The sequence below is a fragment of the Piliocolobus tephrosceles genome, chromosome 16 (assembly GCF_002776525.5).
Source record: "Piliocolobus tephrosceles isolate RC106 chromosome 16, ASM277652v3, whole genome shotgun sequence".
Taxonomy (NCBI): domain Eukaryota; kingdom Metazoa; phylum Chordata; class Mammalia; order Primates; family Cercopithecidae; genus Piliocolobus; species Piliocolobus tephrosceles.
In genome coordinates, this window is record NC_045449.1 from 16,307,046 (window position 1) to 16,325,096 (window position 18,051).

Here is an 18,051-nt window from a genome sequence, read left to right on the forward strand (position 1 = left end):
GGCTGGAGTGCTGTGGCGCGATCTTGGCTCACTGCAAGCTCTGCCTCCCAGGTTCACGCCGTTCTCCTGCCTCAGCCTCCAGAGTAGCTGGAGCTACAGTCGCCCGCCACCACGCCTGGATAATTTTTTGTATTTTTAGTAGAGACGACGTTTCACCGTGTTAGCCAGGGTAGTCTCGATTTCCTGACCTCGTGATCCACCCGCCTCGGCCTCCCAAAGTGCTGGGATTACAGGCGTGAGCCACTACGCCCGGCCAAGGTTACATTTTTCTGGGAAAATTTGACTCTTAGGTTTATGATGAGAGTCACCTTTATGCTTGTAGATTGCCCCTTTACCCCATACTTTTGTTGAACTAAGACATTCTTCTTGCCATTATCACTGTCATACACACTTCACTTTAAGAGTACTTTGTTTCAGGCAATTCATTTCCCTTGACAATAACAGAGATTTGTGTAATTTTGAAAATATTTGTTTTAAGTGGTCATGATCATGACTTTGAATTTCTGTTCAAAGATGTTTAACTTTAAAAGTTTAAAACTTTTAAGAGTTTTAAATTCATTTTTAATTACAGTAACTTTTATGTATTTGGAGGTATTTGGAATGAAATCAAAACTTGTGCTATCTAGGAGTTATAACCTAAAATATGCAGAATGTAAATATACCTGATGTAGGAGTATCTATATTCTGTTGAGGGGGAAGAAGTAGTTACTTTTTATTCACACAAAATCATTTTAATGCATGAAGGAGGATATGCTATTTTAAAATCTTATCTTTCATTAATTATAAGTAATACATTATTTTATATATATACTGAAATTGAAAGAACTACTTCCTGGATGTAATCTAGGGAGAGTTTGTTGCATTTTAAGACAGAGCCTTGCTCTTGTTGCCCAGGTTGGAGTGCAGTGGCACGATCTTGACTCACTGCAACCTCCGCCTCCTAGGTTCAAGCGATTCTCCTGCCTCAGCCTCCCAAGTAGCTGGGATTACAGGCATCCGCCACCATGCCTGGCTAATTTATGTATTTAGTAGGGATGGAGTTTCACCATGTTAGTCAGGCTGGTGTTGAACTCCTGACCTCAGATGATCCACCCACTTTGGCCTCCCTAGAGTGCTGGGATTACAGGCGTGCGTCACCACGCCCAGCCATATATCTTTTATAAATTGCCTACTTTTGTTCTTTGGTTATTTTCTGATGGGGATATTGGTTTTTAACAGGTTAAAAAGTTCTCTACATGTTCACTTTTTTCTTTTTTTCTGTTTTTTTTTGAGACAGAGTTTTGCTCTTGTTGCCCAGGCTGGAGTGCAATGGCGTGATTTCAGCTCACCTCAACCTCTACTTCCCAGGTTCAAGCGATTCTCCTGCCTCAGCCTCCTGAGTAGCTGGGATTACAGGCATGCACCACCATGCCTGGGTAATTTTGTGTTTTTACTAGAGATGGGGCTTATCCATTTTGGTCAGGCTGGTCTCAAACTCCTGACTTCAGGTGATCCGCCCACCTCAGCCTCCCAAAGTGTTGGGATTACAGGTGTGAGCCAATGTGCCTGACCTTACTCACTTTTTTTGTATGTGTGCACATATCCCCCTAGCAATTCTTTTGTAATGTTATGTAGTCAGATATATCCAAACCCAGCACTGTGCTGCTGTGGGACCTTGGGCACATTATTTAACCTCTGTACACCTTAATTTTCTTGTTTGTAAAATAGACATAATGTAAATAGCATTAGGCATAGTGGCTGGCACAAAGTAAGTAAATACTCAATAAATCTTAGCTGTGATTATTATTAGTCTATTTATGTGACTTTTGTGTTTTGTGCTCTACTTAAGACTTTCCTTACTCCAAAATGTAAAATATTCACCTATCTCCTAAACTAGAAGAACAAAGTGGGGAACATATGCCTCTGTGTTTCTTTGCATTAAAGATGAAAAGCAATGTATACATGTTTGCTTGTATATCACAGGATATATGATACTTGGAAACACTGGTTGTCATAGTAAGAAGAATGAATGAGAGGAAGACTTTTTGATTGCATGCCTTTTTGTATTTTTAAAACAAAGAAGTCCTCAGATTGTAATTTAATACTTCAATGGTTTCTTTTTCTCCTTTTCTTTTTCTTCTCTTTTTAAAACTTCTAATTCTTTGATCCATCTGGAATTTATTTCTGGTATAAGAAGTCAGACATATTTTGGGGGATAAAATTGTGTGTGAATTCTACCCCAACTAGCTAGTTGTGTCAGCACCATTTAGTGAATAATCTGTTTTTTGCCCCACTGTTAGAATTGCAACTTTTGTTATTTACTAAATGTGTTTGGGACTATTTCTGATTGGCCTTATCATTTTATAATTTTAATACAGATGGGGTTAGTTACCTGTTCATTACTCTTTTTTTTTCCAGACTTTGACAATTCTGGTCTGTGTGTTCTTCTATATGAACTTTAGAATCATTCTGTGACATTCAAAAAGAAATCATAGAGATTTTTATTGAATACTGAATGTTGATTGGGAATACTGAAATTGTAGGTGAAGTTTGGGGAAATTGACATCCTTATGTACTTTCTGTCCTGTGTTCAAATAGATTTTTATGTCCCTCAGTAGATTTCCAAACTTTGCTTCAAATAAGTCCTGTACAAATAAGTCTTGTATATTTCTTCTTTATTTCTTTTAAAAAACATCAGACCCATGAATGGGAGTTTGTTTGTTTATTTTATTCAACAAATATTGTAGAGAATCAAACAGGTAGCTTTTATTCTAGTGAGAGAAGACAGAATATACTCAAATAAAATGAAGTACATAATCCATTTAAGATTATGATAAACCTATAAAGGAACCAAAAGGGTAATGTGATGGAGCTTAGCGGGAGCTTACCTTATATGTAGGGTGGTTGGAAAGACTCTTCTGAGATGACATTTGAACTGAGACCTTAAGTTTGAGGAGGAGCTAGCCACCTGAATGAGCCAGGAACAGCATTCCTGGCAGAGAGTAAAGAAGGACAAAGGCCCAGCTAGGAAGGACCTGGCAGAGAAGGGCTCCTGAAGAAACTGAAAGGAAACTCACGTTTCTGGGGCCTAGTAAACAATCTGGAAAGTAAGCAGGCCAAATCAAGTAGGGCCTTGGTTCATCGTAGGTAGTTTAGAGTTTGTTTGCCGTGCTTAGGAAATCCTTGGGGAATCTGAAGCAGGAGAGTGATGTGTTCTGATTTAAGGCTTAAAAAGAATACTTGGCTTTTTGAGTTGAGAAAATATTGAAGTGGGAAGCCCAGTTAGGAATTTTTTTGCAGCAATAGGTAAGGATAGTGGTAGTTAGATGGAGAGGCCTGGGAGGCTTCAGAGTATATGTGTGTGTGTGTGTGTGTGTGTGTGTGTGTGTGTGTGTGTGTGTGTGTGTATGTGTATGTAAGGAACAGCTAGACAACTTGCTGTTGGAGTGGGTGTTACTGAGAGCTAAGTACTGTTAACTGCTGCAGAGGCCATGTAGAGCAGAACAGAGCTGATCTTTGCCTTCACAGGTGGTGTCTGATAGCTCTGTTTGTTTCTAACGTGTGTACCAAAATAAAGTAGGCTAAAAGCATTTGACTTTAAGATTTATGGAGCTCGGGGGTGCTGAGGCAGGTGCAGCAAAAAACAGTCTGTTCATAACCCTTGCTTTATATTGCTTAATAACCTGTCTCTGTTAGTGGGTCAAAGGGGAGGCAGCAGCAGGTGATCTTTAAGGTATCTGTCTCTGAGTTAGAAAAACATAGCTTGAGGAATTTATGTAGCTTCCCTACAGCCTTAGAGGTAATAGTGGAACCAGACTTTTAGGTGAGCTCATGCACACACCAAGTCGTAGTACACTGCCTAGTATATATGTAGAGCTCAATAAATGGTAACTCTTTTAGTAATATCCACTTAGATATTGTTATATCTATTTATTCAGGCCAAATATCTACATTACAATTTTTCTTATCTCAATTTCTTTGTTTTTCTTTTGTGTTAATCAAGGAGGGAATTGGCGTGTGGTCATCCATTTTGGTTGTGAAATATATTTGTTCTTTTTTTTTGAGATGAAGTCTTGCTCTGTCACCGAGCCTGGAGTGCAGGGGTGCGATCTCGGCTCACTGCAACCTCCACCTCCCAGGTTCAAGTGATTCTCATGCCTCAGCCTCCTGAGTAGCTGGGATTACAGGTGCACACCACCACGCCTGACTAATTTTTTGTATTATTATTATTATTTTTGAGATGGAGTCTTGCCCTGTCGCCCAGGCGGGAATGCTGTGGTGTGATCTCTGCTCACTGCAACCTCTGCCTCCCGGGTTCAAGCGATTCTCCTGCCCCAGCCTCCCAATTAGCTGGGATTACAGATGCACGCCACTATGCCCGACTAATTTTTGTATTTTTAGTAGAGATGGGGTTTCACATGTTGTTCAGGCTGGTCTCGAACTCTTGACCTCGTGATCTGCCTGCCTCAGCCTCCCAAAGTGCTGGGATTACAGGCGTGAGCCACCACGCCCAGCCAAATTTTTTGTATTTTTAGTAGAGACAAGGTTTGGTTGGCCAGGCTGGCCTTGAACTCCTGACCTCAAGTGATCCACCTGCCTCAGGCTCTCAAAGTGCTGGGATTACAGACATGAGCCACCACGCTTCGCTGGTTTTGAAATAACATTTGTTCTTATAAGTTGAGTGAGTGAGTGAGTGTTGTTCAGTTCAGAGAATTAGTTCAATGTAGTGCCGATACACCACAGAGTTCTCAGTTGGATATTGTTATATTGTACTGCTGTCTTGGGACAGCACTTTATGTAGAGGTAAAGTAGCATCATTTTTCTTTCATTTAAGAATTATATATTATTTATTTATTTTTTTGAGATAGAGTCTTGTTTTGTTGCTTAGGCTGGAGTGCAGTGGCACGGTCTCGCCTCACTGCATCGTCTGCCTTCTGAGTTCAAGTGATTCTTGTGCTCAGCCTCCTAAGTAGCTGGGATTACAGACATGTGCCACCACGCCCAGTTAGTTTTTGTACTTTTAGTGTAGACAGGGTTTCGCCTTTTTGGCCGGACTGGTCTCAAACTCCTGGCTTCTAGTGATCCACTTGCCTCGGTCTCCCAGAGTGCTGGGATTACAGGCATGAGCCACTGTGCCTGGCCAGAATTACTTATTGAATATGTGTACCCATAGATTTATCAAATAATTATATCCTTATTAAAATTTTTCTTTCAATATCATATTTTATAAGAGGTAGGATAGGTTAACTAAAAAGCTTTTTCTTTAGCTTCCATTTGTTTCTCTGTCTTTAAGTAAGATGTCATGATATCAAAAGAGGCTGCAAATAAAATACCTTGTTAATGTCATTCCCCCAGAGTAGATCTTAACCAAAGGCTGAGAAGCAGTAGCTTTTTTTTCCCCCCCAAAGGGAAGAATGCTTTCGTTTATTTTACAAGAGAAAATTTATTCCAGTATAGCACCACTCTGGTCTTGGACAAATTACAGAATTCACTTAGATAATTTCTAGTCTTTTCTTTTTTTTTTCTTTTTTCTTTTTTTTTTGAGACGGAGTCTCGCTCTATCGCCCAGGCTGGAGTGCAGTGGCCGGATCTCAGCTCACTGCAAGCTCCGCCTCCCGGGTTTACGCCATTCTCCTGCCTCAGTCTCCCGAGTAGCTGGGACTACAGGCGCCCGCCACCTCGCCCGGTTAGTTTTTTGTATTTTTTTAGTAGAGACGGGATTTCACGGTGTTAGCCAGATGGTCTCGATCTCCTGACCTCGTGATCCACCCGTCTCGGCCTCCCAAAGTGCTGGGACTACAGGTTTGAGCCACCGCGCCCGGCCTGAATGGTGGTCCTTCTTAGCCTTGTCTTGCCTAACATACTTTTAGAATTGGACTAGAGGTGGACAGCTTTGTGGGAACTGGTGTGACCTAATTTGCCTCACTTTAATAACTAATATTTTAGCATTTGAATGTCATAGAGGCATTGCCCTATCCCATACTTTTGTATTCGGAGATTTTATTATTTTATCAGTTAAAAATTGCATATTTTGTAGGATCCTTTTTCTGCTTTGGTGAAATGTAGGCTTCACCTATATTGTGACGCTTGGTGGATTCATTCTTACTCATCTGAAGTGGCATCTGCAGTCCTGCCACAGTGAAATGTATTTTTAGCTTCTTTTTTTTTTTTTTTGTGAGATGGAGTCTCGCTCTGTTGTCAGGCTAGAGTGCAGTGGTGCGATGCCAGCTCACTACAACCTCCACTTCCTGGATTCAAGCGATTCCCCTGCCTCAGCCTCCCGAGTAGCTGGGACTACCAGGTGCGCGCCACCATGTCCAGCTAATGTTTTTTTTTTTTTGTATTTTAGTAGAGATGGAATTTCACCATGTTGGCCAGGATGGTCTTGATCTCCTGACCTTGTCATCCGCCAGCCTTGGCCTCTCAAAGTGCTGGGATTACAGGTGTGAGCCACCGTGGGCCATTTTTAGCTTTTTTTCCAAGATAGCTTAGGCCAGCTTGAACACCTTTGCATAACACATTTTGGTTATGCAAAGGTTGTGGGCCAAAAGCCAGGAGTTCCTGCTGAGAGGAAAAATTGCTTTTTTTTTTTTTTTTTTTGGCAGGGTAGTATTTGAAATTTTGTTGTTGCAAGATTTTCCTGTTGAGTAAATATGTGTGTTTATTTAATATGAGAAGATTTAAAAAGGAACTTAAATAGATCATTTTCATTTTGCAATATCGTATTGCCTGTTTGCAATATATAAGAGACTAGTTCTGGGTTTATCTGTATAATTCAGTTGGAAGTGCTATTGTCTTTTATGACAGTAACATATAATTATTACTATATTATTCCCATCCTAAAACATTGTATGCTGATATTTAAGAGATGAGGAAGTTGATTATAAAATCTTGATGAGATTTCTTAAACAATTCATAGAATTTTTTTCAGTTCATGAGTCAACCATGTAACTACCCTGAGTTAATGAGTTTTGGTGGCTAAGAACTGAAATTATAATTTGATACTGCCACTTAAGGTACTCCTTTCCCCTTCAGTCTGAACTTTAAGCTAGATTCTTTTATTTCAGTGGATTTCAAATGTAAAGTATTCTGCCCAGGTATCTTAGTGAGCCAGGACTGGAGTGAAGGGTGGAGGGGAGGATGGGGAAGGGCAGGGGGAGACTGAAAAGATGAATCCTAGGTCTCCCATTCTCATTAGATCAGAATGTTTCTCCATTGTATCTTTTGTACATTTAGCTTTCATTTAAGACTTTTGAGGAAAACATTCTGTTTAAAAAACAAGATCTGAGCACTGTTGCTGTGTATCTCGTGGATACGTTTTGAGGAAGGAGGTTGTAGTGGTCTCCAGGCTGCAGTTCATGTGAGTACAGGAAGGGCTTGCTTTGCCCTGTAAATTTGTATGCCAGTAGGGGCTAATTTCCTGATGTTGCTAGTGTTTTTTTTTTTTTTTTTTTTTACCTTCTGTGTTGGGCGGATAGTACTTTTAAATAAAACTGACTTTTGTTTTTTTTTTTTGAGATAATAAAGTTAAACTTCACTAACGTCATACCACAAAACTAGGACAACAGGAAGGATTACTGAGATGAGGGAGAAAATGGACAAGTCACTTAACTTGTGACTTTGAGTGACATTGAGTGTAATTGTTGAACTCAGGACTCACCATAGCTGAAAGTTAAACAATGTGCATTAAAAAATTATACCTCATGGGTTTCTAATCATTTAGGCCACTGTTAGAAAAAAATTGGATGACCCTGGGTTAAAGTCCTTTTTTTTTTGCTTCTCCATTCCATTTATAGCTTTGTTTATTTGGGATGTCTGAGTTGGGAGGAGAGCGCAGAGATAGATCACTTAAAGCATGTTTTAGGACAGCAGAGCAGAATTAGTCGGAAAACTTACAAAATGAATGAACGTTCATATAGTGAAATACTCTTTTTTTTTTTGACTGAGTTTCACTCTTGTTGCCTAGGCTGGAGTGCAATGGCACGATCTCGGTTCACCGCAACCTCTGCTTCCCAGGTTCAAGCGATTCTTCTGCTTCAGCCTCTTGAGTAGCTGGAATTACAGGCATGTGCCACCATCCCCGGCTAATTTTTGTATTTTCAGTAGAGATGGGATTTCACCATGTTGGTCAGGCCGGTCTTGAACTCTCGACCTCAGTTGTTCCACCCGCGTCAGTCTCCCAAAGTGCTGGAATTACAGGCGTGAGCCACCATGCCCGGCCCATATAGTGAAATACTCTTTAGCAATAGAAAGAACCATAAATTCATGAGAATAATTGCCAAGATGTTTTTTATTGTTTGTTTTTTTTTGAGACGGAATCTCGCTCTGTCGCCCAGGCTGGAGGGCAGTGGCGCCATCTCAGCTCACTGCAAGCTCTGCCTCCCAGGTTCACGCCATTCTCCCGCCTCAGCCTCCTGAGTGGCTGGGACTACAGGCACCCGCCACCTTGCCCGGCTAATTTTTTTGTATTTTTAGTAGAGATAGGGTTTCACCGTGTTAGCCAAGATGGTCTTGATCTCCTGACCTTGTGATCCGCCCACCTCAGCCTCCCAAAGTGCTGGGATTACAGGCGTGAGCCACCGCACCCGGCCAGCCAAGATGTGTTAAGTAATAAAAGCAAGATACAGAACAGTGGGTATCTAGGATACCACCATTTACATAGGGGAAAAAGTGTGAGCGTATGTATGTGTAGGATCTTTCTAAAGGACGCTCTAGAAACTAGTAACTTTAGTTGCTTTCTGGGAGGGTAACTGAGTAGCAGCTAGAGGAGAAGGGGGAGGAGATTTTTCACTTTGTATTCTGTGGTACTTTTAAAAACTCTTAAGTCCTGCATATAATATTTATTTCCAAAAAGATCAACCCTCCCCACAAGGCCACATGTTGGCTTTTCCCCTTCCACCTGGAGCAGTTGCAGGTGTATAGATGAGGAGAAAGCTCCTCAGGTGGTTTTAATGTGTGGTCTCATTGAACATCTCAGCTCCTCCTAGTTCACTACTTGCTGAGAAAGCGACAAAGCATTGCAGAAAACATTAGTTTTTCCCATTTTGCCACAGACAATTATGTGATATTGGAGGAATTGTTGACTTTCTCTGATCTTCAGATTTCTCATCTGTCAAATCAGTGTTAACTGGGTAATCTCAACCTTCCAACCTTAAGATTTGCTGACCTCCATGCCTCAGGCCTTGGAAGGGAGCAGGGAGAAAACAGACTGAGGGACAACTGGTCAGTCTTCTGACTCTTTTCCTGGTCAGCTTTCATAACAGCAGGAAATGTGACATCAGGAGGAAGGATAGTATATTTATTTAGAATATTTATATATTACATGGTACCACATACGGTTTTTAAAGTTCCTTTTTTTTTTTGAAACGGAGTCTGGACCCCTCGCCCAGGCTGGAATGCAATGGTGCCATCTCGGCTTACTGCAACCTCTGCCTCCCAGCTTCAAGTGATTCTCCTGCCTCAGCCTCCCCAGTAGCTGGGTTTACAGGCTTGCGCCACCATGCCTGGCTAATTTTTTGTATCTTTAGTAGAGATTGGGTTTCACCATGTTGGCAGGCTGGCCTTGAACTCCTGACCTTGTGATCTGCCTGCATTGGCCTCCTAAAGTGCTGGGATTACAGGCGTGAGCCACTGCGCCCGGCCTTAAAGTTCTTTCTATACGTTTTTTCTTTTGTTTTTTGAGTCAGAGTTTCATTGTATCACCCAGGGTGGAGTGCAGTGGCACAATCACGGCTTACTGCAGTCTTGACCTCCTGGGCTCAGGTGATCCTCTTGCTTCAGCCTCCCAGGCAGCTGGGACCATGGGTGTATACTGCCATGCCTGACTAATTATTATTATTATTATTTTAATTTTCTTGTACAGATAGGTCTGCCTTCATTGTGCTGACTGGTCTCGAATGCCTGGCCTTAGGAGATCCTCCGATCTTGACTTCCCAAAGTGCTGGGATTATGGGTGTAAGCCACTGTGGCCAGCCTATAAGTTTTGTTTTAAAGTTAAATTGAATGACAATTCCCTAGAAAATTTTATTTTCTAAACCTAAACTGGATAAAGAATGTATTGATAAAAACTGGGAAATTGATCAAGTTGTCACACTAAATTATTTTTTGAATTTGCCCTCTTCCCAAATCCCTTAAAATGATAGAAACAAAATTAAAACTTTACGAATAAAATATTAAATGGGTGGAGATTTTATATATATAAAATTATATATATTTTTATATATGCAGTTATATAATTTTCTTTTTCTTTTTTTTTTTTTTTTTGAGACGGAGTCTCGGTCTGTCGCCCAGGCTGGAGTGCAGTGGCCGGATCTCCGCTCACTGCAAACTCTGCCTCCCAGGTTTACGCCATTCTCCTGCCTCAGCCTCCCGAGTAGCTGGGACTACAGGCGCCCGCCACCTCGCCCGGCTAGTTTTTTGTATTTTTTAGTAGAGACGGGGTTTCACCGGGTTAGCCAGGATGGTCTTGATCTCCTGACCTCGTGATCCACCCGTCTCGGCCTCCCAAAGTGCTGGGATTACAGGCTTGAGCCACCGCGCCCAGCCGCAGTTATATAATTTTCATCTTATGTATAAATTCTATTTTTTTAAAACCACCCAATTAGATAATAATAGAAATCCTGTCTTAAAGTAAGAATGTATGTACACACATGCACATGTGTGTATGTGTATGTAACATTTTTGTCATGGGAGTTTTATATATAATTAAGGTAGAAATTGTATATTATAGCACACATTGTTATACATATGTAATATTCTTTATCATATGTATATAAAATACTCCCATATTAATTATGTATAACATAAATATTTATGCTATCCTGAAACATAAACATAGATAATCATGTTTTAGGATGGGAATACTCAGGAGTATAAAGGTACCTGTTCTCCCATTAGTCAGTCTGTGAATTCAGTGTTTATGTGTTCTCATCCAGAATTTCTATGGGACCTGACAAACCTACTCTGATGCTTGTGTGCAAGAGGAAATGTGCTAGAATAGCTGGGAAGGCGATGAAAGTAGCAGCAACAACAAAGCACGGCGCAGGTGAAACTTGCCTTGCTGAATATGAAACCTCGTAGTACTAGAGTAATTTGAAAAGTGTGGCATTGGCACAAGAAAAGACAGACAAAAGACAAATCAAATTAGTCTAGAATTGTGGATAAGTAGGAATATACTTTATAATGAAGATGGCTTTGTTTTTCTTTCTGTTTTCTTGAGACAGAGTCTTACTTTGTTGCCCCGGCTGGCGTACGGTGGCGTAATCTTGGCTCACTGCAACCTCCGCCTCCCAGGCTTAAGCGATTCTCCTGCCTCGGCCTCCCAAGTAGCTGGGATTACAGGCGCATGTCACCATGCCTGGCTAATTTTTGTATTTTTAGTAGAAAGGAGGTTTCACCGTGTTGGCCAGGCTGGTCTCGGAACTCCTGACCTCAAGTGATCCGCCTGCCTCAGCCTCCCAGAGTGCTGGGATTAACAGGAGTAGCCACCGCTCCTGGCCTTTTTCTTTATTTGCTATTTCAGGTCCATAGAAGCATGCAAAGAGTAATATAACAAATGTCCAATGACCTACCATCTGTGATTACAAAACTTAGTATTTTATCATCCTTGCTTCAGAATTATTTAATAAAGACAATACTTCCTGTACACAAATACTTACCTTAAAACTACTCTTGAATTCTTTTCACAATTGACTTATCAACTCCCAAATTTACAACCATGTATTTTTGTCTTTATATTTGTTTCTCAGACATTTATAGAAAGATATTTACTGAGCAGTTACAATGTACCAGACCTTATGCTGTTTTTATATACTGTTTTTACTTATATAGCTAATTATATTATTTGTCACATATTAACCTATTTTAAGCATAAAAAGAAATGACCCATTAATGTTTTGAAACCTTGGTAACTTTTATTAAATAAATACATGAGAGGAAGCTTTTACTGGTAATTGTGGTTTTATTTATGTAGCTATAGTTATAATTTATTAGAAGTATGCTTGATGTTGGCCGGGCGCAGTGGCTCACGCTTATAATCCCAGCACTTTGTGAGACCGAGGTGGGCGGATCACGAGGTCAAGAGATTGAGACCATCCTGGCTAACACGGTGAAACCACGTCTCTACTAAAAAAATACAAAAAAACTAGCTGGACATGGTGATGGGCGCCTGTGGTCCCAGCTACTTGGGAGGCAGAGGCAGGAGAATGGTGTGAACCCGGGAGGTGGAGCTTGCAGTGAGAATAGATCTCGCCACTGCACTCCAGCCTGGGCGACAGAGCGAGACTCTGTCTCAAAAAAAAAAAAAAGAAGTATACTTGGTGTTTTATTTCTTATTAATTCTATTTTTCCCCATCCTGTTTAGGTGGTTTCCTGGAAACATGATTGTTTATTGGCGTTGATCTCACAGTCTGGTGAGGACTTCTTTACTGATAATGTCAAGTTCAGGTTATCCTCCCAACCAAGGAGCATTCAGCACAGAACAAAGTCGTTATCCTCCTCACTCTGTCCAGTATACATTTCCCAGCACCCGCCACCAGCAGGTAAGGAACAAATACTATGCAAATTATACATGTTTTTTGTGTTTTTCTTTACTTTTCCTATTTAAGACACATGTGGGTCAGAAACCACCAAATTTACTTTTTTTTAAGTGGCAAGAGCTATTTACAAAGACGAGGAACCAAAGGTTGGGAATTAATTATTTCTGTCTTCTTACTGTGGCTTTATGCCGGGTTTCAGGAGTTGAACTTGTCTTTGCTTTTGATGATAGGAGTTGATGACAAATAGAAAACTTATCAATTCTCTAGAATTTCTACGGTAAGACCTATATTTATACTCCCAAGTTGTGGTTGAGTTTTCAGCTGGCCAGATAACTTCGCATGTCTTGAGAGATGGCCAGGATAAAGACCTCTCTCTTCTTGAGAGATTGATGGTAGGATGATTTGTATAGTAGGTAGGAAGGAAGGAAGGGATGGTAGTTAGGAAGGAAGACTTTATCATAGGAAGAGTTTGTAAGAGATTGATTTACCTTGTGAAAAATAAAATATGAGGTGAAATAATAATCTCAGAGGGAGACCAAGGATATGGGTGTAAGAGGTTTAAAGAAAAATAGGAAAGGATGGGATAAAACAACCATCTCAGAGACTAAGAAAGCTGATTTGTCATCAAAATGTACTATGGGGTCCTACTGAGGACTCCTTGGGTGAAGTGTAGTCATGATTACAGAGTTAGAATGGACATTCTTATGTTGTTCCTGTGTAGGGAGGCATTTAGTCTTTCACCATTACATGGAATGTTAGTTGCACATTTTTGTCGATGCTTTTGGTTGAAGAGGTTGCTTTCTGTTCCTAGTTTGAGAATTTCTGTCATGATTGGGTGTTGAATTTTGCTTGTATTGTCCCCCTACCCCAGTGTTATTCATCTGATTACCAATTTTCTGGATTATTGTTGCTGCTGGTTTTTTTTTTTTTAAATCAGGCCGGGTGTGGTGGCTCACGCCTTTAATCCCAGCACTTTGGGAGGCTGAGGTGGGTGGATCACTTGAGGTCAGGAGTTTGAGACTAGCCTGGCCAACATGGTGAAACCCCTTCTCTACTAAATATAGGAAAAAATTTGCCAGGCATCGTGGCAGGCACCTGTGATCCCAGCTACTCGGGAGGCTGAGGCAGGAGAATCGCTTGAACCCAGGAGGCAGAGGTTGCAGTGAGCCAAAATCCTGCTGTTACACTCCAGCCTGGGCAACAAGAGTGAAACCCCATCTTAAAAGAAACAAAATTAACTTTGCAGTTTAGTTTGTATATATACACATATATCTTTGTTAGAATGCACTCATTATATGTGTACATTGTAACAAATTTTGAAAAATTCATAAACTCATAGAACCATCACCAAAATGAAGATGAACAACATTTCTAACACTCCAGAACGTTTCTTGGTACCCCATCCTCCTTGGCACCCCATCGGTGTCAGTCCTCCTCCCCCACTTCCTACTAACCTCAGCTCCCAGGAAACCACTGATCTGCTTTCTATCATAATACATTGTATATGTTCTGAGCTTCATGGGAACTCTTTTGTCTATGGTCTCTTTTGCTTCCCATAATACTTCTGTGATCTATCCATGTCTGGCATGTCTCAGTTCATTCCTTTTTATTGTTGAGTATGAGTATACCACAATTTATCCAGTCACCTATTCCAGTTTTTGATTATTATAAGTAAAATTACTTAGAAAACATATATCTATATATTTGTTGTATCTAGATTATTAAAAGAAGTATTGCCTCATTTTCTTAACAGTATCCTTTGGAGAGTGTACATTTTATATTTTCATCAAGTCCGATGTACTTTTTTTTTTTGGAGATGGAGTCTTGCTCTGTTGCCGAGGCTGGAGTGCTATGGTGCCATTTCAGCTCACTGCAGCCTCTGCCTGCTGGGTTCAAACAATTCTCCTGCCTCAGCTTCCCAAGTAGCTGGAATTACAGGCATGTGCCACCACGCCCAGATAAGTTTTGTATTTTTAGTAGAGATGGAGTTTCACCATGTTGGCCAGGCTGGCTTGAACTCCTGACCTCAGGTGATCCACCCTCCTCGACCTTCCAAAGTACTGGGATTACAGGCATGAGCCACTGCACCCAGCCCCAATATATTAATTTTATTGTTCATTTTTTGTGCTTTTTGTGTCATACTTAAGAAGTTTTTGCCAAATTCAAGGTCACTAAGATTTTCACTTATGTTTTCTTCTCTGAGTTTTATAATGTTTCATTTAGGTAAATTACCTATTTTGAATTAAAATTTTATATGTGACGTGGTAAGCATTGAGTTTCAGTCTTTCTGCATTAAGAATAATGTTAGCGGCCGGGCGCGGTGGCTCAAGCCTGTAATCCCAGCACTTCAGGAGGCCGAGACAGGCGGATCACGAGGTCAGGAGATCGAGACCATCCTGGCTAACATGGTGAAACCCCGTCTCTACTAAAAATACAAAAACTAGCTGGGCGAGGTGGCGGGCGCCTGTAGCCTCAGCTACTTGGGAGGCTGAGGCAGGAGAATGGCGTAAACCTGGGAGGCGGAGCTTGCAGTGAGCTGAGATCCGGCCACTGCACTCCAGTCCGGGCGACAGAGCGAGACTCAGCCTCAAAAAAAAAAAAAAAAAAAAAGAATAATGTTAGCTTGGAGAGTGGTCTTTACTCCTTCCTGTGTTTTCTTAAGGGGTTTGCGTAGGATTGATACTTTTTTTTGAGATGAAGTCTCGCTCTGTTGTCCAGGCTGGAGTGCAGTGGCACGATCTTGGCTCACTGCAACCTCCGTCTCCTGGGTTCAAGCGATTCTACTGCCTTAGCCTCCTGAGTAGTTGGGATTACAGGTGCATGCCACCACACCTGGCTAATTTTTGTATTTTTAGTAGAGATGGGGTTTCACCGTGTTGGCCAGGCTGGTCTCGAACTTCTGACCTCAAATGATCCACCTGCCTCGGCCTCCCAAAGTGTTGGGATTATAGGCATGAGCCACCGCGCCTGGCCTTCTCTCTCTCTCTCTCTCTCTCCCTCTCTCCCCCCCTTCTCTTTTTCACCCTCTCTTTCTCCCTCTCTCCTCTTTCTCCTCTTTCTCCCTTTGAGTCTTACTCTGTCACCTAGGCTGGAGTGGGCAATTGCATGATCTCAGCTCACTGCAACCTCCTCCTCCTGGTTCAAGCAGTTCTCCTGTCTCAGCCTCCCAAGTAACTGGGATTACAAGTGCCCACCACCTTGCCTGGCTAATTTTTTGTATTTTTATTTGCAACAGGGTTTCGCCATATTGGCCAGACTAGTCTCGAACTCCTGACCTTAGGTTATCTACCCGCCTCAGCCTCCCAAAGTGCTGGGATTACAGATGTGAGCCACCATGTGTGGCCCAGGATTGATACTTTTTCATCCTTAGATATTTGATAGAATTTATCAGTGAAACTATTGGGCCCAGAATTTTTTTTGTGGGAAGAATTGAAATATGAGCTCCCTTTCTTTGATAGTTATAATTCAGATACTCAGTTTTTTTCTTGAGTCAGTTTGGATGTATTTTGTTGTTTAAGGTATCAGATTTATTGACATAATTTGTCACAATATTTCCTCCTCATTTCAGTGCCTTTGATCATATATGTTGCAATATTGTTCCTCATGTGGATAATGTGGTTTTTAAAAATTTTTTTTAATCAGTCTGCCTAGAGGTTTATCAGTTTGGTTTCAGTCATTTTCACTGTTTTCTCTATTTCACTGATTTCTGCTCTTTATTATTTTTTTCCTTCTCTAATTGTCTGTGTATATATCATTTCTGACATCCTTCATTCTTTTTGTATATTCAGGTTTTCTTCTGATATTATTGTGTTTTTGCCTGAAGAACTTCATTTCTCTTACTTTAGGTCTTTTGACAATTAATTCTCTCAGCTTTTATTTGCCTGAAGAAGTTTTTGTTTCTGAAGACTATTTTCACTAGATATAGAATTCTAAGTTGACAATTTCAGTATTTTAAGAGATACCATATCATTGTATTCTGGCTTGTATGGTTTCTGACTAGAAGCCTGTGGTCATTCTTAATTTTTGTTCATTAATGTATAAAACACATTTTCCCCCCTCTGGCTACTTGTTTTTTTTGAGACAGTCTTGCTCTGTCATTCAGGCTGGAGAGCAGTGGTACGATCTCGGCTCAGTGCAACCTCTACCTCCTGGGTTCAAGCAATTCTTGTGCCTCAGCCTCCTGAGTAGCTGGGGCTTCAGGCACGCACCAGCATGCCCAGCTAATCTTTTTTTTTTTGAGACGGAATTTCACTCTTGTTGCCCAGACTGGAATGCAGTGATACAATCTTGGCTCACCACAACCTCCGCCTCCTTCAAGCGATTCTCCTGCCTCAGCCTCCCGAGTAGCTGGGATTATAGGCATGTGCCACCATGCCCGGCTAATTTTGTAGTTTTAGTAGCTACAGATGGGATTTCTTCATGTTGGTCAGGCTGGTCTTGAACTCCTGACCTAAGGTGATCCATCCGCCTCAGCCACCCAAAGTGCTGGGATTACAGGCGTGAACCACTGTGCCCGGCCCTAGCTAATTTTTTGTAATTTTAGCAGGGACAAGTTTTCGCTATGTTAGCCAGGCTGGCTGGTCTCGAACACCTGGCCTCAAGTGATCTGCCTGCCTTGGCCTCCCAAAGTGTGGGGATTTCAGGTGTGAGCCACTGTGCCTGGTCTCCTCTTGTTACTTTTTAAGAGTTTTCTCTTTATCATTGGTGCCTTGCTATGTTGCCTAGGCTGGAGTGCAGTGGTTTTCATAGGTGCAGTCCCACTGCTGATCAGCACAGGAGTTGTGACCTGCTCCTTTTTTTTTTTTTTTTAACCTGGGCGGGTTCATCCCTCCTTAGGCAACCTGGCAGTCCCCCTGCTTCTGGGAAGTCATCATATAAATGCTGAACTTAGTGTAGACATCTGATTGGCATAGCCCAGAGCTGTAGCCCAGAACTATTGGGCTGAAGGGATCCTCTTGCCTCAGCCTGCCAAGTAGATGGGAATACAGGTGTGAGTCACGACGCCTGGCTGTTGTGCTTTTTGAATGAATACGTTATTGTCCCTGACATTCACCAAGCTTCCTGATTCTGTGGATTTACAATTTTCATAAAATTTGAGCAGTTTGGGGCCATTGGTTTTTCAAATATCTTTTCCTGTCTCCTTTCCCCCTAGTTTCTGTCTGGGACTCCAGTTACTCTTGTTGCATGTTATTCCACAGTTCATTGGACTTCTGTTCACTTTTTTCCCTCTGTGTTTTTAAATCCATTAGCTTCATTTTGCTATGGTATCATATAAGTGATCTTTTCTTTTGTACTTTTTAGCCTGTTAATTTTATCCAGTGACATTTTTATTGCAGATGGATTTCATTTTTGATTAGAATATGAACATTGTGAGTTTCATAGTTTTTTAGTGCTGGCCTTTGTTATATTCCTGTAAAGAGAGATGAAGTCCTGGTAGGAAATTAAGTTACTTTTGAGGTTTGTTTTTAAACTCTTAGGGCAGGTCTGGAGTAGTCTCTTTATTCTAGGTCTAATTTATTCCCCACTTTTAAGCTTG

At 41.2% G+C, this 18,051-nt stretch overlaps 1 protein-coding gene across 13 annotated transcripts in view; it reads left to right on the forward strand.

Annotated features, from left to right (window-relative positions):
- Window positions 1-18,051, forward strand: part of NCOR1 (nuclear receptor corepressor 1) — a 187,565-nt gene that overhangs the window by 8,355 nt on the left and 161,159 nt on the right. For all 13 annotated transcript variants that reach the window (XM_023192154.3, XM_023192159.3, XM_023192158.3 and 10 more), the window contains exon 2: window positions 12,341-12,518. In XM_023192154.3, the coding sequence (XP_023047922.1) occupies window positions 12,411-12,518 (108 nt within the window). In that variant the 5' untranslated portion in view covers window positions 12,341-12,410. The remainder of the gene's footprint in view (window positions 1-12,340; window positions 12,519-18,051) is intronic.